Source organism: Sparus aurata, chromosome 12, assembly GCF_900880675.1.
Source record: "Sparus aurata chromosome 12, fSpaAur1.1, whole genome shotgun sequence".
NCBI lineage: Eukaryota > Metazoa > Chordata > Actinopteri > Spariformes > Sparidae > Sparus > Sparus aurata.
In genome coordinates this window covers 29,233,164-29,258,358 of record NC_044198.1, presented here as the reverse complement: position 1 = coordinate 29,258,358, position 25,195 = coordinate 29,233,164, and the positions used below count along the sequence as shown (strand labels likewise).

At 48.6% G+C, this 25,195-nt stretch overlaps 2 protein-coding genes across 2 annotated transcripts in view; both read left to right on the top strand.

The window, feature by feature from the left end:
- The first annotated feature begins 3,457 nt into the window (after positions 1-3,457).
- Positions 3,458-9,257, top strand: LOC115592681 (cilia- and flagella-associated protein 53-like). The gene is made up of 8 exons (XM_030435724.1): positions 3,458-3,619; positions 4,866-5,095; positions 6,827-7,000; positions 7,087-7,390; positions 7,556-7,774; positions 8,379-8,595; positions 8,687-8,789; positions 8,916-9,257. The coding sequence occupies exons 1-8, from the start codon at positions 3,551-3,553 to the stop codon at positions 9,157-9,159; spliced, it is 1,560 nt and encodes a 519-aa protein (XP_030291584.1). The 5' UTR covers positions 3,458-3,550; the 3' UTR covers positions 9,160-9,257.
- Positions 9,258-12,017: 2,760 nt separating this feature from the next.
- The window catches only part of myo5b (myosin VB), a 32,533-nt gene continuing 19,355 nt past the window's right edge, over positions 12,018-25,195 (top strand). Inside the window, 12 exon segments of the mRNA XM_030435775.1 lie at positions 12,018-12,384; positions 19,193-19,303; positions 19,680-19,851; positions 20,048-20,192; positions 20,286-20,442; positions 21,096-21,239; positions 21,352-21,433; positions 23,355-23,462; positions 23,972-24,081; positions 24,181-24,446; positions 24,642-24,723; positions 24,805-24,945. Of these exon segments, the coding sequence (XP_030291635.1) occupies positions 12,358-12,384; positions 19,193-19,303; positions 19,680-19,851; positions 20,048-20,192; positions 20,286-20,442; positions 21,096-21,239; positions 21,352-21,433; positions 23,355-23,462; positions 23,972-24,081; positions 24,181-24,446; positions 24,642-24,723; positions 24,805-24,945 (1,545 nt within the window). The 5' untranslated portion in view covers positions 12,018-12,357.

Genomic DNA, 25,195 nt, shown 5'->3' with positions numbered 1-25,195 from the left:
ATGTTGTTGAGTGTGTTTGTATAAAGTGTTGATGTGATAACTTCATCAGAACATTGAAATGTGATCAGCACAGCTAACAGCTCTGCATTAAATGGAGTGAGGACGCCCCCTGGTGTTTCATGTTGAATACAACAGCTCCCTCCTCTATATCACACATTTAACACAAAGTCACATCCTGTTGTTGCCCCAGTTAATGTGTGTTAGACTGCTTCTCTTCACTCATATCTCTGTGATACTGATGGCACGCAATGGCGGAGGGGTGAGGTGGCAGAGGGTGGCCCTGGCCACCTCACGCTGAATCCTGGCCACCCTGGCCTGACCCCAACCACCGCATCACAGCTGTCACTACTTTCTGGCCTACGGAGCCTTTCCTGCACTGCGACGGCACTACCGGACACTTTAGATGCGCGCACATCCTGTGTGAACCCCCCTCTCTCCCCGGAGGAGAGTGCTACCAGCGGGTGCACGGTGCAGGGTCCAGGGTGAGACTGGCTGCACTGGGAGTTTACAGACTCTGAAAGAGCTCCGACGGTGTTTCCGCGGCACCTCATCCTCCAAACCCTTGAGCGAGGTCGTGGGTGAGGCGCTTCCAGCTGCTGGAGGCGGGGACCGAGAGGCGTCCGGCGAGGGTTAGCGGGTGGTCGAGGGCCGCTGCTTGCCTGAATCGATTCATAGGATTTTATGAATCGATATTGAATTGGGAAAAAATATGTTGCAATGCATTGATCGATATTTTACCCACCACTATTGGATATGTGCAGGTGATTGTAACATAACTTCCAATGTATGCTGTCTGTTGACTGGTGTGTCTCTACCTGCCAGAGAGTTCAAATGTGACTGAAGCTGAAACATTTGACTGAGGAATACTGTTAGGGTTCTTTTTCAGTGCCAGCTGAAATAGCCTGGTCAGAGGGTTTTGATACAGAGTTCAAATGATTCTCAATGTAATTTTATGTGGAGAACAAACAATTATTAGTTTTATTCTAACAACATTCCAGACCATCAACAAAATGCAACACCAACTGTTTTGTGCATGTGTACAGTAGCCCTTAAGCCTTGTATGCCTACGACTGGAATCAAATCTCAATTTGTTCCTTGTTAGATCCTTATGTTGGCCCATTTTGTTGGCCATTATTCATATGTGTGTGTATATAGCTTGATCAGGCTATAATAAAGACAACTGTTTTTCAAATTATGTCTGTGTATTCCTGATACACCGAGAGAATGAGCTCATAGTGATCACTACAAGCTGAGCATCTCCCAAGTCCTCTCAGCACAGTACGCAGTACAGTTGTATGTATATTGTGCTACATTTGTATAGTGTATGCATCGTTGTTATTTTACTTGCAGGAATAAGAAAAAAGTTAGATACACTGAATAATATTTGATCTTTTCCACCATTACCTGCATTCCTGATAGCATGGAGGTGTGTGGTTTAGGTGCCCTAAATACCCCTATATTTTCTAGTGAGACATTATAAATATGTCGTTTATTATATTTTTCCATTGGTTCAGGGTGGAAGGTTCTCTAAGAAGCCAGCATCTAGTTATTTTTCCTTGCTGCCATGAGGATCTTTGATAAGTATCTGTCCCTGTTGTGCAGATCCTTTGATATATTCCCCAAATAGAATGAAAGACAAGTAAAATCAATGTCAAATCCCAGAATCCTCTTTGTTGTCGCCTGTACTTGAGTCCAGAAAGGTTGTAAGGCGGGTCAGGACCAAAAAATGTGAGTCTGCCATTAGTTGTCCACATTGTCTCCAGCATTGATCTGATGACCAGTTTGTTTTGATTTTATTTTTGGGGTTATGAAAAGTCTCACCAGATTCTTCCAACAAAAGTTTCTCCAACTCTGTGAATCTGTGGTCGACGTCTGGGTGGGAGATTACAATACCCAACTGTCTTTCCCATGTTTGTTTTATATAATCTGTTGAGTGGTTCTTGATCAATGAAATACTTGAATACAGGTTCCCAATAATATGTTGGGTGGACTCTGAGTTGTATCATGAACATTTGTGTAACCCCATATTGATCTTCCGTACTCTGTCCATTCACCTCATTTTGATAATAATGTTGGATTTGTGTGTGTCTATACAAATCTTGTCTTCCTAAACCATATTTTTCAGACATAGTCTGTAAGTCCTTTAATTTCCCATCCTTTACTAATGAAGAGTGTGATGTAATTTCATACATTATCCACTGTCTATATTTTAAATCCAGGGACGCTGGGTTAAAATCTGGATCGTACGCTGGCCACCTCAGTATTTTTATTTCTGTTTGGATCTGAAATTGCTAGAAAGTCTAGCACACATTCAGTGAGAAACAAACCCATTGGTTCTGGAAATCAAGTAAGTCCCTAATAACAGAAGGGCAGCCCAGCAAAGATTGTACAGGTCTACCTGATATTGATAATTTATATTTTTCCAGTTGGCTTCATATTCAGGGTTTCACCAACAACTGAACAATTTTGACTTTAAATCTATTAAACTTATTTATTTGCTAAAAAGAAATGTTGTTCAACACTTTATAATAACTGTCATTAATAAATGGTAAATGTATAGTTATATATATATTTATATTATTGAAGATTCAAGATTCAAAGGTTTTATTTGTCACATACTCATACGCAGTGAAATGTTTTTGTGACATGTACTGTACTTCTGTGCTTAATTTAAGTAAAAATAAAAATATAATGCAGTGCAAGTAAAATACAATATAATATAATAAATACAATAAAATACTTTTTTGTTCAGAGTGCAGAGTTCAGGGCTCTGATTGCTCCTCATTCTCTCTGTGCATGTTTTATTACATTTAGTTCAATAATTTCACTGTTTAGAATCATACGCTTCATAAAACAAAGTTAAAATCATCAGCTCGACTCTCTGAAGGCTCCAGACGATGTTTATGAACCAACTACACAGTTTTTATTAATATCTATAAAGTATTAATACACATCAACTAAGCTTCTCAATGAACAACTGCTAATAAATCATTTATAACGCGTTTCATTGCTTCTTAACAGTGAAATGAATATGAACTTAAGGTTGATGAACTATAATTTTCTATTTTATTTGTATATATAATTGTTTATTTTATTGATATGACAAATATGATTAAGTGTTTGTCCTGCAGGAGGAGCAGGTGGATGAACTCCATCCATCCAGCAGGTGGCGCTGCGGAGCTGATGGTTCAGTGTGCAGTGATGATATAAACTGAGCAGCATGTGATTGTACAGGAGCAGCTGATCATCAGCTGATCATCACAACAACAGGTGGTCTGTAACGTGTTAAAAACATGAAAATGATAACAAAAACGTTTGAATCCATAAAGTTCATGAAAACAAACCTGGTCACTGCTTAGTTACTCTCTCCTCTGTGATTGGTGGAGGTAAGTGAGGGGCGGGGCCTCCACCAGCAGGGGCGCTATTGTGTTTCATGTTTGTGGTTACCATAGTAACTGAACGCCTCTGTGTAATGTTGACGGACTGCACGGACTGATCGATACTACTGATCATCTTCATCATCTTCATCATCCTCATCAGACAGTTTAAAATGCTGCTGGGTCAAAGAAGGAGAAGATGTCGGGAGTTCACCGGACCGACGCCTCATTCAGTGGCCGTGGTGAGTCACCGACACACGGTCACTCAGAGCCCGTCTGTCCCCTCAGAGAGGAACCAGACTCCCTTTAGAAATCACTCAATTTAGAGAGTTGTTCCATGACTGGAAACTCAACAGACGTTGTTAAACTCTGTCTCTGACAAAAAGTAAATCATTGTCTCCTTCTTGTAAATTCAGCATAAAGTTTAATACATGAAGCCAAGTATTAACCACAACATCACCAGACTCCATTAACAAATCAGTTAATTTTAGGAGTTGTTGAGCAGCGTAACACTTTATGAACATTATGAAACTCAATCTATGACAGATTGTAACTCATTGTGTCCTTGTTGTAAATTCAGCATTAAATCTTTCAGCTGAAGTTGTTTGTCTCCTTGTAAAAAGTGTCAGTTTGTGGCAGCATGTCTGTACCAGCCTGTCTGCTTCTGTGTCTAAAGTGCTAAAGTCTTACCTGCCAACATTGATCAGCTGTTTGAACACACTGTTTACACTGATTTCACCATTTACACTCCATTTATGAAAGAAGAAACATGTTATTGATCTAAACATGTCACATGTTACAAAGACACTAAACAGTAACAATATAGGCTACTTCTTTGTCCCCGTGGAGAAAGTCCCCAGACTCCCTTAACAAATGTGTCAGTTTAGTGAGTTGTTGAGTTGGAGACACTTTATAAACTCTGTGAAACTCTGTCTCTGACTCATTCTGCATTATTTGGACCTTCTTGTTAATTCAACAAATGTTCTTCATGAACTTCTTTCTGTCTTTGAGTAGAAACATGTTGTCTGTTGCATGTTGGTTCATGTTACACAGTGACTCAGTGTTTAACGACACATGATGTCAGGTGAGCTGTTTCTTTGTTTTATGTTTTCTTTGAGTGAATATTATTCATCTCACAGCTGTGTTCATTTAATAACTAGCGGATGTAACTCATTTAGACTGCAGCTCATTTTACATGGAGACGTGTTTAAACAGGATCAAAGACTTAACAAGAAATTATAAACTAATTAAAATAAACCTGAAACACATGATGAGGTATGACAGCAAATGATTTAATCCTTCATCATTCATTCATTTAAAGTTCACTCAGATACATAAAGATATGATTTCATAACGTTTGGACCAAATGATTGTTATTAATAATATGATGGAGCTGTGATGAAGGTGGAGTCATGTGACAGCAGGTGAGTTCTGTTGGCATACAATCTGAGACCTGAGACACTAATAAACGTGTTCTGTGTCTAACAGATAGCAAAAGCTCCGGCTTCGAGGCCGGTGGACCATCTGATCCTGGACAGACAGAAAGAGGACGCGGCCCGAGACAAAGTTCTGGAGTTCAGCAGGATCCAGCAGAACTGCGACAGGAAGACGACGTGGCTGAAGAGTTCAGACAATCATTTCCTGAGAGGAACCATCAAGAGACAAGTCCAAACTGTTCTGAAACAGCAGGAGGCCCAGGTCCAAAAGAGGAGAGACAGGTCCGTCTGGCTCATCACTCACAGTTACTCGAGTACTTTACAGAGTCCTTCCCTCTCAGATAACGTCATACTTCTACTGCATCTCAGAGATAAATACTGCCTCATCCTGTCTGTCTCCACCTGTCTGTCTCCTCCTGTCTGTCTCCACCTGTCTGTCTCCACCTGTCTGCCTCATCCTGTCTGTCTCATCCTGTCTGTCTCCACCTGTCTGTCTCCTCCTGTCTGTCTCCACCTGTCTGACTTCACCTGTCTGTCTCCACCTGTCTGTCTCATCCTGTCTGTCTCCACCTGTCTGTCTCATCCTGTCTGTCTCATCCTGTCTGTCTCCACCTGTCTGTCTCATCCTGTCTGTCTCCACCTGTCTGTCTCCACCTGTCTGTCTCATCCTGTCTGTCTCCACCTGTCTGTCTCATCCTGTCTGTCTCATCCTGTCTGTCTCCACCTGTCTGTCTCATCCTGCTGTCTCCACCTGTCTGTCTCCACCTGTCTGTCTCATCCTGCTGTCTCCACCTGTCTGTCTCCTCCTGTCTGTCTCATCCTGTCTGACTCCACCTGTCTGTCTCATCCTGCTGTCTCCACCTGTCTGTCTCCACCTGTCTGTCTCATCTTGTCTGTCTCCACCTGTCTGTCTCATCCTGCTGTCTCCACCTGTCTGACTCCACCTGTCTGTCTCCTCCCGTCTGTCTCATCTTGTCTGTCTCCACCCGTCTGTCTCTCCTGCTGTCTCCACCTGTCTGACTCCACCTGTCTGACTCCACCTGTCTGTCTCATCCTGCTGTCTCCACCTGTCTGTCTCCACCTGTCTGTCTCATCTTGTCTGTCTCATCCTGTCTGACTCCACCTGTCTGTCTCCACCTGTCTGTCTCATCCTGTCTGCCTCATCCTGTCTGTCTCCACCTGTCTGTCTCATCCTGTCTGTCTCCACCTGTCTGTCTCATCCTGTCTGTCTCATCCTGTCTGTCTCCACCTGTCTGTCTCATCCTGTCTGCCTCATCCTGTCTGTCTCCACCTGTCTGTCTCATCCTGTCTGACTCCACCTGTCTGTCTCCACCTGTCTGTCTCATCCTGCTGTCTCCACCTGTCTGTCTCCACCTGTCTGTCTCATCTTGTCTGTCTCATCCTGTCTGACTCCACCTGTCTGTCTCCACCTGTCTGTCTCATCCTGTCTGCCTCATCCTGTCTGTCTCCACCTGTCTGTCTCATCCTGTCTGTCTCATCCTGTCTGTCTCCACCTGTCTGTCTCATCCTGTCTGCCTCATCCTGTCTGTCTCCACCTGTCTGTCTCATCCTGTCTGACTCCACCTGTCTGTCTCATCCTGTCTGCCTCATCCTGTCTGTCTCCACCTGTCTGTCTCCACCTGTCTGTCTCATCCTTTCTGTCTCCACCTGTCTGTCTCATCCTGTCTGTCTCCACCTGTCTGTCTCCACCTGTCTGTCTCATCCTTTCTGTCTCATCCTGTCTGTCTCCACCTGTCTGTCTCATCCTGTCTGCCTCATCCTGTCTGTCTCCACCTGTCTGTCTCCACCTGTCTGTCTCATCCTGTCTGTCTCCACCTGTCTGTCTCATCCTGTCTGCCTCATCCTGTCTGTCTCCACCTGTCTGTCTCCACCTGTCTGTCTCATCCTTTCTGTCTCCACCTGTCTGTCTCATCCTGTCTGTCTCCACCTGTCTGTCTCCACCTGTCTGTCTCATCCTTTCTGTCTCCACCTGTCTGTCTCCACCTGTCTCAGGCTGCGTGTGCTGCTGGGGGTGGAGGAGCAGCAGTTCCTGCATGAGATGGAGGAGAAGATGGAGACATCGGTGGAGAAACAGGCGAAGATGAGAGAGCGAGCTAAGACTCTGAGAGAGAGGAGAGAGAGAGACAGACAGCAGCTGGTCTCAGAGAAGCTGGACCAGATCTTCAGGTGAGCACACCTGCAGATCTTCACTATAAGAGTTTCTGCTCATCGTTAGAGAGCATACCTCACCAGGTGATCGTGTGTGTCGTCAGGGAGCGGTGTGAGGAGCTGCGCACCATCCAGAGCCGACGCAGAGAGCAGCAGGTGTGCTCAGAGCGAGCCGCTCAGGTGAGGAGCCGGCAGGAGCAGGAGGAGCAGAGGCAGCGCGAGGAGAAGGTGTTCGACGAGCTGTGGGAGGCCGACCGACGTGCCAAAGAGGAGAGAGAGGAGCAGAGAGTGCAGAGACAGCAGCAGAGAGACATGCAGCAGCTGGAAGTCATCAGGAGACAGATGGAGGAAGCTGAGCAGCAGAGACAGCAGCAGAGACAGCTGAGAGACGAGGAGGCGGAGCTCATGGTCTGCACACACACACACACACACACACACATACTTATAGTATATATACAGTACATACAGTAAATACACAGACCGTACTGTAGAATCAGGAGTCATGGTTCAACATGAAGTACTGCTCTGTTCTCCTCTGTTGGACCTGACCCACTGGACCTCTCGGTGGTCCAGCTGCAGCAGCAGGAGGTGCAGCGGCTGCAGAAGCAGCGCGAGCAGCAGCAGAAGCTGGAGGATCAGCAGAGCAGACGGCGGCTGCTGGATCGAGGTTTACGGCTGAAGATGAAGCGTCTGGCCAGAGAGCAGCAGGACGAGTTGCAGCGGGACATGAATATCCTGCAGCAGCTGCTGCGACAGGACACTGATGAGAAACAGGAAGCTGCCCAGAAGAAGGTGAACACACTTTACTGCTCAGCTCCAAAGTGTGATGGCAGGATGGCAGCCACCGCTATAAGTGTATGAATGTATTTATGTAAGTCGCTTTGGACAAAAGCATCTGCTTAATACCCTTAAATGTAAATGTAAATGTAAAAAATGTATGAATACTCTTTATTCACTAAAAGTACTGACAGGAAATACTCTGTTACACAGAAAAGTCCTGTAGTCTCTGACTGAACTCAGGCAAGCTTCATCTCCTCGTTAAGTCAAACTGGACTCAAACTGTAAATCACCTCTGTACTGTAAATCACCTCTGTACTGTAAATCACCTCTGTACTGTGTCCTCTGTCTTCACACTGACATCACATCTTCACTGAAAGGCTGCTGAGCCCTCTCACCTGTGCTGACTCCACCTGTGGTGACTCCACCTGTGATCTGAGGCTGACTACTGTGAGCCACTTGCTAACAGCAGCTAGTAGCTATAGCAAAGTGTAGAGTGAGCAGCAGTTAGCGGTTGGAGCCGCCCTGTTTAGTTTTGGATCCTACTTCAAATTCTGGTTGTTTCTGAGGGATGACTCGGTTACAGTTGAAGCTAACAGCTGAGCTCTGTGTGTCTCAGGCTGAGCTGCGTGAGGAGCAGCAGAGGTACCGGCAGTATCTGGCGGATGAGCTGCAGAGGCAGAAGGAGGAGGAGAAGGAGACGGAGCAGCTGATCGAGGAGAAACTGAAGGAGGTGCTGACTAAGCGGGAGGAGCGGAGTCGACTGCAGCGCGAGGCCAGAAACCGACTGATGAAGGAAGTGATGGAGGCTCGAAGTCTGCAGATTCAACACAAACGTGAGAAAACTGAGCATTTTATTCACAATGTGGATTAATCTACCGCTGAACATTTTCCCTGATAAACGTCCCGTGTCCTCTGGTCCTGCAGTGGACATGAACCAGCAGAAACAAGAGGAGCTGTCAAAAGAGAGAGACGAGCTGGCCAGAGTGATGGAGGAGATGAAGCTGATAGACGAGGAGGAGAAAAGACGGTACGTTAGCAATCAACCAGGATGCACACTGCCGGGTCCTGGACTGGTCTCTGTTGGTCCTGAACTAGTCTCTGTTGGACCTGAACTTGTTTCTGTTTCTGAACTGGTCTCTGTTGGTCTTTGCAGTCAGAAGCAGACCCGTAAGGCGTATGAAGCCGACCTGAAGGCTCAGATGAGGCAGCAGCAGCAGCTTCGGTGCGAGCAGAGAGCTGAGGCTGACAGGGAGTATCAGCAGGGTCTGATCCAGCAGGAGCTGTACAACCAGAAGAAAGACGAGATCCTGTCCAGACCCACATCTCACACCACCGCCCCACATCCATTCAGACGAGCAGAGGGATCCAAGTCCGCCTCCACAGTCCGCAGCACATAGTCAGCCTGCACATGAAAGTCAAATACTTTAATCGACACTTCACTCTGATGTTCCTGTAAAAAAGGAAATCTAAATAATAAATTCTGTTCATGCTGTGAGATTTGTCTTTAATCCTTTCAATCAAAATAAAACTACCCAGAAAAAACTCTCAGTATCTTTACTTGTGACCAGACTTTCAGGTTTCAGGAGTCTCCTTCACTTATTTCTGTCTCATTAACCAGCAGCAGCATGTGCTAACATGATAATGTTTAACACCATCTCAGATTAGCATGTTAGCATGCCGACATCAACTGATAACTGAAGCGTTGGACACATGCTGACCTGATGGTGGCGCTCCATGAAAGTCAGAGGATCAGTTCTACCAGTGGCTCCAGAGGGGAACATCCTCACTACATGCACCTGGTACCTGTAGCTGGAGGGCAGGTGTTGTGTTGGGTAATGCAGTATTTACTGAGGGTGAGGGAGGAGATCCATGTTGCATCAAGTCTGGGGCTTTTATTGTGAAAGAACCATAATCCAGGAAGAAACAAGGTGAGTCAGTGTTTGTTTCAGCTCACAGGTGATGCAGACGGGCTGATCCACACACGAGCCCTCTGCTGAGTAACTCAGAGCATCTACTCGAGTACTGCACCTCAGTTTGAGCTACTTTGACTTGACTTGAGTATTTTCTCTTTTTCTCTGTGTGTCAGCTGTGATTAACTGATAATTAACTGCCCAGATGTTTAAAGTGATGAGTCATAATTAAGGCTGATTATTTACATAAACAAATCAGTAAAATAAATGTTTGATTTATAAAAGACAGACAACAGTAACACAGCTGGTTCCATGTTCACACAGGAGACACTGAACCAGATTTAAAGGAGCAGTTCTCATAGTTAACAGAACAGTTCTGGAGCTTCCCAGTGAAACACAGTTGCAGCGCTCTGCTGACCTCTTTGTTGTGCTTCCTTCATGCTTGTGGCAGGAAGATAAAAGCTGTTCTGGGCGGACCGGCGTCCTGTCAGAGTCATCAGCAGGTTAACACCTCATACCTGCAGAGGGAGTGGTTTGGGAGTGGACTCATTAGCTCGTGTAAGAATCAAAGTTAATGCTCAGACAGGTCTGAGACGAGCTGCTTCCCACAGTCAGTCAGGTGATCCAAGGAACAGAATGAACGTCTCTGGACGGAACCACTGACCCGACACAGGATCCAGAACTCACCAACAGGATGACCAGTGATTACTACCCCTACTCCCAGGTAAGGTCCGTTTCTTTATATGTGAGAGTTCTGACAGGGCCGACAGAGGTGTGTGGGTTAATGTCCACACACACACGCACACACACACACACACACACACACACACACACACACACACACACACACACTATCAGTATATTCTTGTCCACATTACACAACATCGCTGATAAGATTTCTCTCCTCGGAGGACCTTGTTCTTCAGGTCCAACAGAGGATCAGTAAAGGAGCAGTTCACCCAAAACCTAAATACAGTCATCATCTCCTGATATCAGGCAGATGGAAAGTCAGGTGAAGTTGTGAAGTCTCCAAAACACAAAAATAAACTCAAAAACTAGATTAAATCTTTGCAGAATTAGCTGTAAGCGTTGTACTTGTAGATATACAGACGACCGTCACTGGATCACTGTGATACTGAAGAAAACTTTAAAACATGAAGTTTCTCAGGCAGGTTCTGCTCATGTGAGGAGACACTTCTTACAGGATTTCTAAGTGGACTGATGTCAGGAGAAGTGTTGTAGTCCTCAGAACAGTTCTGGAGCTTCACAGTCAAACAGAGTTGCAGGTTATTTACACCCTCGCCTTGCGGTCGAGCTCGTGCACCACCTTCAGACGGGGTGCACACTCTGGACAGTACATCACATCTGGACCCAGTGTTGGAGGTGGCACCATGTTCATTCAAAAAACAGAACTTTCTGGGTATAAATTACCCGGATCTTCTGCAGCGTGCGGGTAACAGAGCGTGTGCACTACAGACTTCCTCTGATCGTCACCTGGTGTCTGTTGTGATCACCTGTCTGTATTGATCTGTTGTGGATGTTGATTGAACATGTGATCCGTGATGATGTCATCACAGTGTGACCGCGTGCTTTTATTGGCATGAAGTCAGACGATAACACGGCTGTAAAGAGTTTCACATCACATCAGGCAGACTCTCTGTTGTCTCAGCAGACATCCTGAAACCTACAGTGACATAAAAGATGTGAAGGTTCAGAACAAACAGAACCTCGGTGCTGATCCGGTCAGTGCAGCAGAACATTTTTAATGTCAAACATGAACTCAGCGCCTCCTGGCCCATGTGTACAGGGAAGTTTTGTTAGAGCTGTGTGTTGTCCTCTGCAGCCATGTTGGTTCTGACCCATAATGCAACTGACCTATGACATCACAGCATGACATCACAGTGAGGGGTGGATGATACTGTTTTGTTCAAGGTTGATACCGATAACAGAGAGACTGATAATCAATATTCAAAACCAATATACATGAACAGAAAACACTGAATCCGTCTGTCTGTGACATTAAATGTCCCATGATGCTTTTCACCGTGATGTTCAGCTCCACATTAATCTAACAAAGTTTATATTAAACCTTTTGAACATCTTATGAGTTGCAATCAATCACTTTGATTCAATCATCACAAATGAACAGAATCTCTGTGACGTCATCTCATCTTCATTTTATTTGTTATTCAGTGATGAAAAATTAAAACTCTCCTCCTGAATCCTGATGGACCCCTCAGCTCGATCCGGGGACCTCTGTGGGGTCCCGACCCTCATGTTGACAACCTGCGGTGTGTGTTGCAGTGCCCTGATGATCCAGTTGGTGTGTGTGCGTGTGTGTGTGTGTGTACAGTAGATCACACAGTGTCGTCAGGAAGTAGTTCCTGTGTGTTGTTGCTGGATTCACGGATCATTTCACGTCGTTTCTTTCCGTCCAATCACTGAAACAACTCACACACACACCTGCCGGTACCGGGAGCCGCTCAGCACGGAGCACGCGGACCGAACCTGCACCTGTCCGGACCGGAGACATGCGGACTGGGAGCTGTCCGCCGCTCACCTGCTGTACATGAACAAACTTCCGGATTTAAGGATTTTAATGGACTCTTGATGGGAACAACGACCGGACCTGACCCGACCCGACCGTCGTAGTTAGTTGGTTCAGGAGGGAAGTCGAGCCGAACCATGTCTGTGAACGAGCTGTACACAAAGGTGAGCCTTTTACCTGGAAAACTGCCCGACGTCACGCTTATACACGGACAGGTGTCTCATCTACAGGTGTCCGATCAGCCGGTGTTTCAACTCCGTTCAGAACTCCGTTTAACAAATCGTTATTTTAACGAACACAGAGTGTGTGTGTGTGTGTGTGTGTGTGTGTGTGTGTGATACACCCTTTCTGTCCGACATGAACCAAACTCCATGTTGTTGTAACGAAACTCTGAGAGCTGTGGCACCTGTTCATGTGCGCTCGGTGCCGCCCGGTACAACAGTGGTACTGACCAAAAATGTAAATACTGTCACAACTGTGACTGTGTTCTGGGCCGAACACGAGCCGAATGAGTGAGGAGACCGAGCAGAACACCTGGGGTGTGTCGTGTGTGGAGTCGGTGTCAGAAGCGACGCTGCGCTTTAAAGTGACATATTTTTGAATGAAGTTTAACACGACAGTGAGCGGGAAGGTGCAGGAACCGCTTCACCTGCGGACAGGCTCGGTGGGAGGAGCCTAGCAGACCTGTTGAGTTTAAATCAGACTCAGGAACAGCCGGACGGTTGTGTTTATTATGAAGGCACCTGGCTGTTGGAGGTGTGACGTCATCAGGGTTGTGTGTGTGTGAGTGTGTAGTTTCACACTGTAAACATGTGAATGGATCCTCGGGTTGGTTCTGTTAACAGGCCCAGTTCTGTCCACAGAGCCCGCTGCTGTTTGTTAATCTGAGCAGATGTTCTGTCAGTCTCAGCTGAGGGAGAGCTTCAGTTTGATCCTGATCAATAAAACTGACAGATATTGATCCGGTATCGGTGACAGATTGTCTGGAGGTTCTGATCAGTGTCTCAGACAGTTTGTGTGGAGGCGGGGCTTTGATCTGGACAGCAGCCTGTAATCCCTCCTGCTGGACTCTGTAGTCCACATCATTAAGTAGGGCCACTTAAAGCCGCTTCACCCGCTGGGGGGTGAAATAATCCAGAGCTGCAGGCCAGCGGGGCCCGACCTGCTGCTCCATCTGTTGGTGTTCAGCGCCAACGTCAGCTGAGTCCCCATCAGACACTGGGGGGCCCCCGCAGTCTCATGTGCTCATGGAACCAGGTGCCACGGTCCAGGGCCCCACAGTCCAGGGCCCGACGGTCCAGGGCCTCACAGTCCAGGGCCCCACGGTCCAGGGCCCCACAGTCCAGGGCCTCACGGTCCAGGGCCCCACAGTCCAGGGCCCGACGGTCCAGGGCCTCACGGTCCAGGGCCCGACGGTCCAGGGCCTCACAGTCCAGGGCCTCACGGTCCAGGGCCCCACAGTCCAGGGCCCGACGGTCCAGGGCCTCACAGTCCAGGGCCCGACGGTCCAGGGCCTCACAGTCCAGGGCCTCACGGTCCAGGGCCCCACAGTCCAGGGCCCGACGGTCCAGGGCCTCACGGTCCAGGGCCCCACGGTCCAGGGCCCCACGGTCCAGGGCCTCACGGTCCAGGGCCCCACAGTCCAGGGCCCGACGGTCCAGGGCCTCACAGTCCAGGGCCCCACGGTCCAGGGCCTCACAGTCCAGGGCCTCACAGTCCAGGGCCCCACGGTCCAGGACATCACAGTCCAGGGCCTCACAGTCCAGGGCCCCACGGTCCAGGGCCTCACGGTCCAGGGCCCCACGGTCCAGGGCCTCACGGTCCAGGGCCTCACGGTCCAGGGCCCCACGGTCCAGGACATCACGGTCCAGGGCCCCACGGTCCAGGACATCACAGTCCAGGGCCCCACGGTCCAGGACATCACAGTCCAGGGCCCCACAATCATGTTCATGTTTTTAAAAGCGGATTGTTTCTGGCTGTCAACCTGCCCGAGCTGATCCTGATCAGATATTTATTATTTCTTATCTTCGATGTGTTCACGTCACAGCTGCAGGTTCAGGATGTGTGAGGACGTCAGTGTGGATCAGCACGTCACTCTTTACTGACTGTTGAACTGAGATCAGATCAGAGAATCAGAGCTGAGACACTGAATCCGCTGTAAGCCGATGACATCACACTGACAGACAATCAGTGAAGAGATGATCGATCAGCAGATGAAGTGACGACGTGTCAGGTTTCATCTGTTCATGATGAAACATGTCGAGGCCTCAGAGTTTAAAACTGCAAGGCGGGTTCTGGTCCAGCAGAGCCGGATCAGGCTGAAACACCACAGAGTGTGTGTGTGTGTGTGTGTGTGTGTGTGTGTGTGTGTGTGTGTGTGTGTGTGCTGAAGATAAGTATTTATTATAATAATGATAATGTGTATTCACAGTCTAATGCAGCTGACGGTTTCTCACTGTGATGTAAACAGAGAGGAGAAGTGTTCTGACCCGGTGTTTATGACGGGAGAACTGGATGATTGCAGGACGATCGTTAAAGTTTATTGAAGTTCCCTCATTTTTTTGTTCAGGTGATTTTTTTCACTTCACAGAAAAATAAATCTTTTTTCTCGTGAAAGAATAAAAGAAGAAGAGAAGAAGAGGAAGTGATGTTCTGATGTATAGAAACAGTGGAGGGGATCGCTGAGCGTTTCCTCTCTGTGACCTTTAGCTGCTGTCGTCAGATCAAAGTTCCTCGACAGGTGCAGGTGTGTTGTGACTTCCTGTCAGACACACCTAGTGTGTGTGTCCCCCCCCCCCTCCCCTGATGTAATTGTGGGCGGAGCCTCACAGATTTCACCTGTGAACAGAAACCTGAACAGACGGGTCGTGTGTCCACTCACAGTCTGAGTCAGGTGAGCGCTTCAGCTGCCGCTCGTCTTTATTCTGAACCTGTAGAACAACTTGTTCTCTGCTGTTCTTCTTGTTTCTTCACCTCGTCACACACAAACACTCCCCGACACAGCCATCAGCCAATCACAGGGTGACAGAGAGTTTGTAAGGAGGCTTTCTTTTTCTTTCTTTAGTCTGAAGAAACCAACAGAGCAGAGGAGGAGTGACTGACGGTGCTGTCAGAACTTTACTGTGTGTGAGGGGGAAGCAGAGCTGCAGTACAGGAACATCATGACACCTGACGAGTGACGACATGTTGGAGTGTGTCGCTGAGCTGCTGACTCACAGGGTCGTATTCACAGAACACGAGATCTGAAGTGTTTCACTTGTTCTGTTCTGGTTCTTTGTCTCTGACCCGGCAGGCTGACTGTCAGTGGCTCTGGTTGTGGTGGCGGTCCTGCTAGACTTCAGGTGAACTGATGAAGCTCTGCATCAGTCCTCTGTGCTCTGAGTGAAGACAGTGTTACACCTGCACGGTATCCCACAATGCATTTCACTCAGAAGCACACTGAACATTTAACTAAAGTCTTCAGGCTCATTTTGGTTCTGACGTAACGAGGCTGGTTTGTGCTGAGAAGAGTCAGTCTGATGTTTCAAGTCTGGATGTATGTTGGTCAGCCCCTCCCCCACGCAAGTATGTTCCCGCGGGCGTGGGAGTCCTCCACCCCCGACAACACCACCCCCACCTCCTCCTCCTCCTCCACCTCCTCCTCCTCCTCCTCCACCCCCGACAACACCACCCCCACCTCCTCCTCCTCCTCCACCTCCTCCTCCTCCACCTCCACCCCCGACAACACCACCCCCACCTCCTCCTCCTCCTCCACCTCCTCCTCCTCCTCCTCCACCCCCGACAACACCACCCCCACCTCCTCCTCCTCCTCCACCTCCTCCTCCTCCTCCTCCACCCCCGACAACACCACCCCCACCTCCTCCTCCTCCTCCACCTCCTCCTCCTCCACCCCCGACAACACCACCCCCTCCTCCTCCTCCTCCTCCTCCTCCACCTCCTCCTCCTCCACCCCCGACAACACCACCCCCTCCTCCTCCTCCTCCTCCACCTCCTCCTCCTCCACCCCCGACAACACCACCCCCACCTCCTCCTCCTCCTCCACCTCCTCCTCCTCCACCTCCACCCCCGACAACACCACCCCCTCCTCCTCCTCCTCCTCCCACCTCCTCCTCCTCCTCCTCCACCCCCGACAACACCACCCCCCTCCTCCTCCTCCTCCTCCTCCTCCACCTCCTCCTCCTCCACCCCCGACAACACCACCCCACCTCCTCCTCCTCCTCCTCCACCCCCGACAACACCACCCCCTCCTCCTCCTCCTCCTCCTCCACCTCCACCACCTCCTCCTCCACCCCCGACAACACCATCCCCACCTCCTCCTCCTCCTCCTCCACCGCCTCCTCCTCCTCCACCCCCGACAACACCACCCCCACCTCCACCTCCTCCTCCTCCACCTCCTCCACCCCCGACAACACCACCCCCACCTCCACCTCCTCCTCCACCCACAGCAGCACCATCAAAAAAGAAGGTGATGCAGGAAAAACACCAAAACTCCATTTTATATTTCACACAGCGTCAAGATGTGTCAGAGCAACTTTTAACTTCTAAATATATACGTGTGTGTGTGTGTGCGTGTGTGTGTGTGTGTGTGCGTGTGTGTGTGTGTGTGCGCGTGTGTGTGTGTGTGTGTGTGTGTGTGTGTGTGTGTGTGTGTGGGTGCGTGCGTGCGTGCGTGCGTGCGTGCGTGCGTGCGTGCGTGCGTGCGTGCGTGCGTGCGTGTGTGTGCGGCCTCATTCCTGCTGGTGTGTCCTGCTGAGAGGCTCCACACAGACGACATGCTGCGCAGCCATTGGTCAGTTTGTGTCTGTGTCCCAGATACACAGACGCTCTGCCGGGCTTCTCTGATTGGCTGCAGAGATTTGTTCATGAGCTCCGTGTGTGTTTTTATCTGAACGTCATGATTTGTCAGAGCAGAAAGTTTCAGATGAAGTTTATTAATGCAGGAGGACGTTACTGTGCCGAGACGACTGAGAGAGTCACGCTGACATCAACAATCACAGAAGAGATGAGATGAAAAATAAATCAACTACAATTAATATAGAAAATGTTGCAGCATCGACATGTAATAAAAGGTTATTGCACCAGATATTGTTCTTGAAGGACTTTATGTTAATGTTCTTCCTCTGTGATTTATTGACTGACTGTTTCATCTAAATGAGTCCTGAAACACAAAAACATCTGGAAACTAAAACCTGGAGAGACGAGCAGAAGAACCAGTTCAGTGACAGAAAACAGAAAAACTTTAATTATTAAAAATGTTCATTATTGATGAAAACAGCTGCAGAATGTTCTGATGGTGTGAGACCAGACCAGCAGAACTGATCCAGTCTGTGGGACTCTGGTGAAACTGGTCTGACAGCTGCTTTGATGCAGGAAGCAGTTTGATTATAGCAAACTTTATTGATCCCAACCAGACGAACAGGAGAACAGATTCACTGTCACTTCCTCCAAACTACCAACCGACACCAAGAAGTGTGTGTGTGTGTGTGTGTGTGTGTGTGTGTGTGTGTGTGTGTTTCTTTAGTCCCTTTAATGCAAATCAACTTCACTGAAACCAGCACGTCATTTGAATAAACACACACACACGCTACCTGAGGTCACATGACCTGACGACTCGTTATGTAACTTCACACAGATTTACTGAAGTGAAATGTGACGAACCAGACCCGACCCAGAACCAGACCCTGTCCCAGGCCTGAGCAGCCTGGTTCTGTGAGGTCACTGTATTTAAATCTGACTGCAGTGTATTAATCTAAATCCTGCGTGCTGACTCAGCACTCTGTTTCTGTTCATCATATATTTATCCTGCTGACTCGGCGTTACCAGATAATCTGCTCCCAGCAGAGATTAACTGCTCCACGATGTGAAGACACAAAGAAGAACCGGCTCGGCTCGGCTCGGCTCGGCTCGGTGTGGTGTCTTCATGCCTCCTCATCCCGTCCTGACCGACATGTTTCAGATCTGAGGCTCATATTCAGCCTCAGAAACACAAACACAACATGTTTGTGTTTGTGGACGACGAGAGGTCCGTTTCTGTCTGAGTCTGAACCCTCATTGGGTCAAATCAGCTTTTCTGTGCCCAGAGAAGATCCTTCACACCAGCTAACCCTGAGAGAGGAGAGTGAAAACAGAAGAGTTGTGTTCATGTGTTGTTGAGTGTGTTCTGGTCCTGTTGGCTGTTGGTCCTCCTGACTGAGACGTTCCTCAGAGGGAGAGTTTACACCTGGTGTTACAGCAGGTTCTGATCTGGACACGTTATCTGGACAGTGAAGGTTCTGACCCGGTCTTTGTGTTGAGGAGCTCGATGCTGCTGTGTCTCAGTCCAGACTCCCTCACAGTGTCACAGTTTTGTGGGTTGTTGAGTTCGAGGAAACTTTATAAACTGTGTGTAACGAGTTCTTCAGTGTTTTCTGTCTCTGTCTGAAACATCGTGTGAACTCGTCCTGATGTTCTGATGAGACCAGATGTTTCATCAGTAAACACAGTTTCTGTCAGACATCTGTCTCAGTGTTATGATGCGTGCAGATGACATCACGTCTGATCACGTGTTGACTTCAGGGTTCATGATGTCCTCTGCAGCTCTGCAGGAGTGTTTCCATCATGAAGGCTCGTCTGCTGTAATTTCCACAGAAATGATAATCAGTGAGAGTTAACGAGGTCTTTGATCGGGACAGAAACTGTGTTAATCTACAGAAACAGACGTTCAGAGGGAGCTGATGGTTATCGCTCATTACTGTGATGAGACCAACGAGGATCTCATGCAGGGAGCAAAGTAACTAACTACAGTTACTCAGTTACTGTGGTTCAGCTCAGTTTACAGGTTCTTTTACATCTCAGAGGGAAATATTCAGTCTGATTCTGCAAAGTAAATGAATGAAACGCAGAGGAGCAGAAGAAGCTCCGGCTGCTGCTGCTCGATGCGTCCTCACAGAAACCTGTCAGCAGGGAATAAATGTTGTGTTGTGTTTGTTTCAGTACACCCGGGTCTGGATCCCCGACCCGGACGATGTGTGGAAGGCTGCAGAGATCACCAGAGACTACAAGGAGGGAGAAGCTGTTCTCCACCTGAAACTGGAGGATGAGACGGTAGTTACCCCTCTGAGGAGGCTCTGCACCACACGCCACACTGTAAAGATAGAAAGCATGAACCAGACACACAGACTCAGCTTCTCCTTCATATCATCCTGACAGACGAGACACAGAGCCAATCAATGCATCAGTACAGATCTGTAGATCAATATGCAACAGTGATCCCTCCAATGTGGTTTAGAAGCACTTGAGATAAAACCAGAGACACGTACATGAAGACGTGTGACTACTGCAAACTAAACAGAGGACATTATTTGTGACTGTGTATTGATTGTGTATTGACTGTATTGATTGTGTATTGACTGTATTGATTGTGTATTGTCTGTACTGATTGTGTAATGACTGTATTGATTGTGTATCGACTGGCCCTCAGCCTCTGGAGTACCCCGTGGGTCCGAAGAGTAACCCTCTCCCCTTCCTGCGTAACCCCGACATCCTGGTCGGGGAGAACGACCTCACCGCTCTCAGTTACCTGCACGAACCGGCCGTCCTGCACAACCTGCGAGTCCGCTTCCTGGAGTCCAACCACATCTACACCTACTGCGGTCAGTCGCTCAGCGGCCGCTCCGTCTTTATCGTCATTGTTCTGCTGCAGAGACTATAAACTGTCCACACGCCTCAAATTCAAAGTAGCATTTGTGCTGACAAATCATTTTAAATTCATGCAGCACATCAGGACATCATAAAAAGTGTGTGTGTGTGTGTGTGTGTGTGTGTGTGTGTGTGTGTGTGTGTGTGCAGGGATCGTGCTGGTGGCCATCAACCCGTACGAGCAGCTGCAGATTTATGGCGAGGAGGTCATCAACGCCTACAGCGGGCAGAACATGGGCGACATGGACCCTCACATCTTCGCCGTGGCTGAGGAGGCGTACAAACAGATGGCCAGGTCCGGTGTCATGTTGATCTGATCAGACGGACCTGTGTAAAGCGTGTTTGTTGTTGTGTGTGTGTTAATGTCTGTGTGTGTGTGTGTGTGTAGAGATGAGAGGAACCAGTCCATCATCGTGAGCGGAGAATCTGGAGCAGGAAAGACGGTTTCTGCAAAGTACGCTATGCGTTTCTTTGCCACCGTCGGCGGCTCGGCCAACGACACCAACGTGGAGGAGAAAGTTCTCGCCTCCAGTCCCATCATGGAGGTGAGCGTCTCTGAGGCCGCCATGACCACTTCCTGTTTGATTTGAACATTACACTTGTTCAAGTTCGTCAAGAAATTAAAGGAGCAGTTCAACATTCAGTGAAAGTTTGTCTTTATGCTGAATCTGAAACTACAGTCAGCAGCTCTTTAGCTTAGCTTAGCTTAGCATAAAGACTGGGAGCTAGCCTGGCTCCACCCACAGGCCAGCTCTTGTAAAACTCGCTCATCAACATCTCTGATCTGGTTGGTTTTGTCTGAACAATAACTTGAGCGTAGAAACGACGTGTTGTGATGCGACAGACTGTTTCCTGTCGGGGATCTCTGACCTCCAGGAGTCTCAGCTGGTTGCCTGGCAACATCTCAGAGACAGGAAGTAGTCCAGCATGTAACGACTCGTAACTACTTGATTCTAGTCGTGTGTTAAAGGAAGTCGTCCAGCCATATGTTGCCTTCATACGTTTCAACTGAAACAGGAAGTGGATTTCTTGTTCTGCAAATCAAAGTTAATTTCTTTCCTTTTTCACGTGTCAACATGTTTGATGTTCTGCTAACATGAAGACAGTATTGTTGCACTGCGTTCATCCTGTGGTTCTGACAGTCACTCTGAGCTCTCACAGACTCTGCTGCTGCTGACACTGACCGTCTGTCCAACAGGCCATCGGAAACGCCAAAACGACTCGGAACGACAACAGCAGTCGCTTTGGAAAGTACATCCAGATCGGTTTCAGCCGACGGTACCACATCATCGGAGCCAACATGAGGACGTACCTGCTGGAGAAGTCCCGCGTGGTTTTTCAGGTGAGTTGGACCCAGTTTAAAGTATAAAGTACACAGTGTGTAGTAAACAGTGCAGGACGGCCTGCTGTCTCTTTGTACAAAATGTTTGAGCTGTTGGTTTTTTGTCCGTCAGGCGGAGGACGAGAGGAATTATCACATCTTCTACCAGCTGTGTGCTTCAGCCAGTCTACCAGAGTTCAGAGAGCTCGGCCTCAGTGAGTCCACCTGTCTGTCTGTCTTATCATCCCTGTGTGACCTCTCACCTGTGCTCAGGTGCCTGCTCCAGCCTCTCACTTACTGCAGAGACGCCCACTGATGTTCAGTATAAGTTCCAGCATGAACCGGTGCCTGATGTGAACACAGTCTCTCTGAAACAAAGATTATTACAACTTCTAAAAGCAGCATCAGGATCAGCTGATGACATCAGTGATCGATGTGTCGCTGTGTGGTGCAGAAACTGTTTCACAGGAGGAAATTAACTTTATTTGACTGAAGATTATTTTTGTTTGATAATTAATCCAATAAGTGTAGTTCTGTTGGTGCTCAGATTAATTTCAGATTAATTTCAGATTAATTTCAGATTAATGTCCATAAGCCTGAAACTCCAACAGTTTGATCTGAGCTGCGTCTGTAATCTTCAGTACAGGCAGAAATAATATGATGATATCTCAGTATTCTGTTTTCATCTATTTTCTTTGGCCTCCACAGTTCAACACACAATTATCTTGAGTTAACGTCCATCTTAACGTTCCCTCTGCTGTTCCCTCAGCTGTTCCCTCTGCTGTTCCCTCTGCTGTTCCCTCTGCTGTTCCCTCAGCTGTTCCCTCAGCCGTTCCTCCAGCTGTTCCCTCAGCTGTTCCCTCAGCTGTTCCCTCAGCTGTTCCCTCAGCCGTTCCTCCAGCTGTTCCCTCTGCTGTTCCCTCAGCTGTTCCCTCTGCTGTTCCCTCTACTGTTCCCTCAGCTGTTCCCTCTGCTGTTCCCTCAGCTGTTCCCTCTGCTGTTCCCTCTACTGTTCCCTCAGCTGTTCCCTCTGCTGTTCCCTCAGCTGTTCCATCAGCTGTTCCCTCTGCTGTTCCCTCTACTGTTCCCTCTGCTGTTCCCTCAGCCGTTCCTCCAGCTGTTCCCTCAGCTGTTCCCTCTGCTGTTCCCTCTGCTGTTCCCTCTGCTGTTCCCTCAGCTGTTCCCTCTGCTGTTCCCTCAGCTGTTCCATCAGCTGTTCCCTCTGCTGTTCCCTCTACTGTTCCCTCTGCTGTTCCCTCAGCCGTTCCTCCAGCTGTTCCCTCAGCTGTTCCCTCTGCTGTTCCCTCTGCTGTTCCCTCAGCTGTTCCATCAGCTGTTCCCTCTGCTGTTCCCTCTACTGTTCCCTCTGCTGTTCCCTCAGCCGTTCCTCCAGCCGTTCCCTCAGCTGTTCCCTCCGCTGTTCCCTCAGCTGTTCCCTCTGCTGTTCCCTCTGCTGTTCCCTCAGCTGTTCCCTCAGCTGTTCCCTCTGCTGTTCCCTCTGCTGTTCCCTCAGCTGTTCCCTCTGCTGTTCCCTCTGCTGTTCCCTCTGCTGTTCCCTCTGCTGTTCCCTCAGCTGTTCCCTCAGCTGTTCCCTCAGCCGTTCCTCCAGCTGTTCCTTCTGCTGTTCCCTCTGCTGTTCCCTCTGCTGTTCCCTCAGCTGTTCCCTCTGCTGTTCCCTCTGCTGTTCCCTCAGCTGTTCCCTCTGCTGTTCCCTCAGCTGTTCCCTCAGCTGTTCCCTCTGCTGTTCCCTCAGCTGTTCCCTCTGCTGTTCCCTCTGCTGTTCCCTCTGCTGTTCCCTCTGCTGTTCCCTCAGCTGTTCCCTCAGCTGTTCCCTCAGCCGTTCCTCCAGCTGTTCCTTCTGCTGTTCCCTCTGCTGTTCCCTCTGCTGTTCCCTCAGCTGTTCCCTCTGCTGTTCCCTCTGCTGTTCCCTCAGCTGTTCCCTCTGCTGTTCCCTCTGCTGTTCCCTCTGCTGTTCCCTCAGCTGTTCCCTCTGCTGTTCCCTCTGTTATCAGACATGTAGCAGGTCTCTGCTCGTCTGAAGTGACGGCTCCACAGAAACACTTCACCTGAACTGATCTGAGAGCAGCTGTTCAGACTGGATATTGATAATGAGATGAGATTCTTTTTGTCCCTCAGCCAGCGCAGAAGATTTCACCTTCACGTCTCTGGGTGAGAACATCTTCATCGAGGGAGTGAACGATGCCGACGACTTCATAAAGACCAGAGAGGCCTTCACGCTGCTGGGTGAGCATCCGTTATCATGTTTCATCACCGAGGAGACGGAATCACTTCCTGCATCCTGAACGCTCTCAGCGCCGAGAGAAACACGCAGAACTCAACCAGAACAGGAAAAGAACCTGAGCCGATCAGCCTCTGTCAAATGTGTTAAACCTGTGTGTGTGTGTGCCTGATGTGAACACAGTCTCTCTGAAACAAAGATTATTACAACTTCTAAAAGCAGCATCAGGATCAGCTGATGACATCAGTGATCAATGTGTCGCTGTGTGGTGCAGAAACTGTTTCACAGGAGGAAATTAACTTTATTTGACTGAAGATTATTTTTGTTTGATAATTAATCCAATAAGTGAAGTTCTGTTGGTGCTCAGATTAATTTCAGATTAATTTCAGATTAATTTCAGATTAATTTCAGATTAATGTCCATAAACCTGAAATGGACCTGTGTGTGTGTGTGTGCGTGTGTGTGTGTGTGTGTGTGTGTGTGCGTGCGTGTGCGTGTGTGTGTGTGTGTGCAGGTATAAAGGAGAGCAGTCAGAGCAGCGTCTTTAAGGTCGTCGCCTCCATCCTTCACCTGGGCAACATCGAGATCTGCTCGGAGCGAGACGGAGAGTCCTGTCACATCTCAGTACGTCACCATGGTTACCAGCTGCTGATGATGATGATGAGCAGGTCAGTGTGTGTGTGTCCGTCCTCTGACAGGTGAATCTGTGTGTGTGTGTTGCAGAGGGACGACGTCCACCTGCAGCACTTCTGCCGGCTGCTGGGGGTGGAGCTGCAGCAGATGGAGCACTGGCTCTGTCACAGGAAGCTCGCCACCACGTCCGAGACATACGTGAAGAACATGTCCAGCAAACAGGCCAGCAACGCCCGCGACGCGCTCGCCAAACACATCTACGCACGCATGTTCGACTGGATCGTGGAGCACATCAACATGTCTCTGCAGGCGTCGTCCAAACAGCACTCGTTCATCGGAGTCCTGGACATCTACGGGTGAGACGGAGACATCTCTCCTGCTCAGGATCTTGATGGATCCTGGTTGTGGTGTTTCTGTTCTGTTATTCTGATTTAAACCCGGGCAGTGATTCTCTCTCTGGTCTGAGGCCCGGTCATGTGGTCTCTGTCTGGTCCTGGTTCTTGGTGGCCTGTTGTCCTGTTGGACTCACTCAGACGTCTGTGTGATTGCAGGTTCGAGACGTTCGAGGTGAACAGTTTTGAGCAGTTCTGCATCAACTACGCCAACGAGAAGCTTCAGCAGCAGTTCAACTCTGTGAGTGTGACGACCCGCGGCTGATCCGATGTGTTCGGGCCGAGTGTGAACATTAACCGAGCCGTCGTTGTGTCTCTGCAGCACGTGTTCAAACTGGAGCAGGAGGAGTACATGAAGGAGCAGATCCCCTGGACGCTCATAGACTTCTACGACAACCAGCCCTGCATCGACCTGATCGAGGCCAAGCTCGGCATCCTCGACCTGCTCGATGAGGAGTGTAAGGTGAGAATCAGACGGGACGCTGATTAAAACCAGACTCATGTCGACTGAAGACAAAGATTTATTAATAATAATTCATTAATCCATGTAGAGAAATAAGGTCACGTTACAGTCGCTCCGTTACGGCAGCAAACAATACATAAATGCAGACGAGAGAATAATATGAAAACATTAGAATAAGCTCATTTGATGATCATTCATCAGTGTTTCTGGTATACACACAGTCTGGAGGCGCTTCACACAGCGCCGCTGC

Bases quoted from the DNA above. Each gene is read 5' to 3' on its own strand.
- LOC115592681 (XM_030435724.1), top strand. From the start codon at position 3,551: ATGCTGCTGGGTCAAAGAAGGAGAAGATGTCGGGAGTTCACCGGACCG. The intron at 7,391-7,555 runs GTCTGCACACAC...TCGGTGGTCCAG, and splicing joins ACGAGGAGGCGGAGCTCATG to CTGCAGCAGCAGGAGGTGCA. The intron at 7,775-8,378 runs GTGAACACACTT...TGTGTGTCTCAG, and splicing joins AGGAAGCTGCCCAGAAGAAG to GCTGAGCTGCGTGAGGAGCA.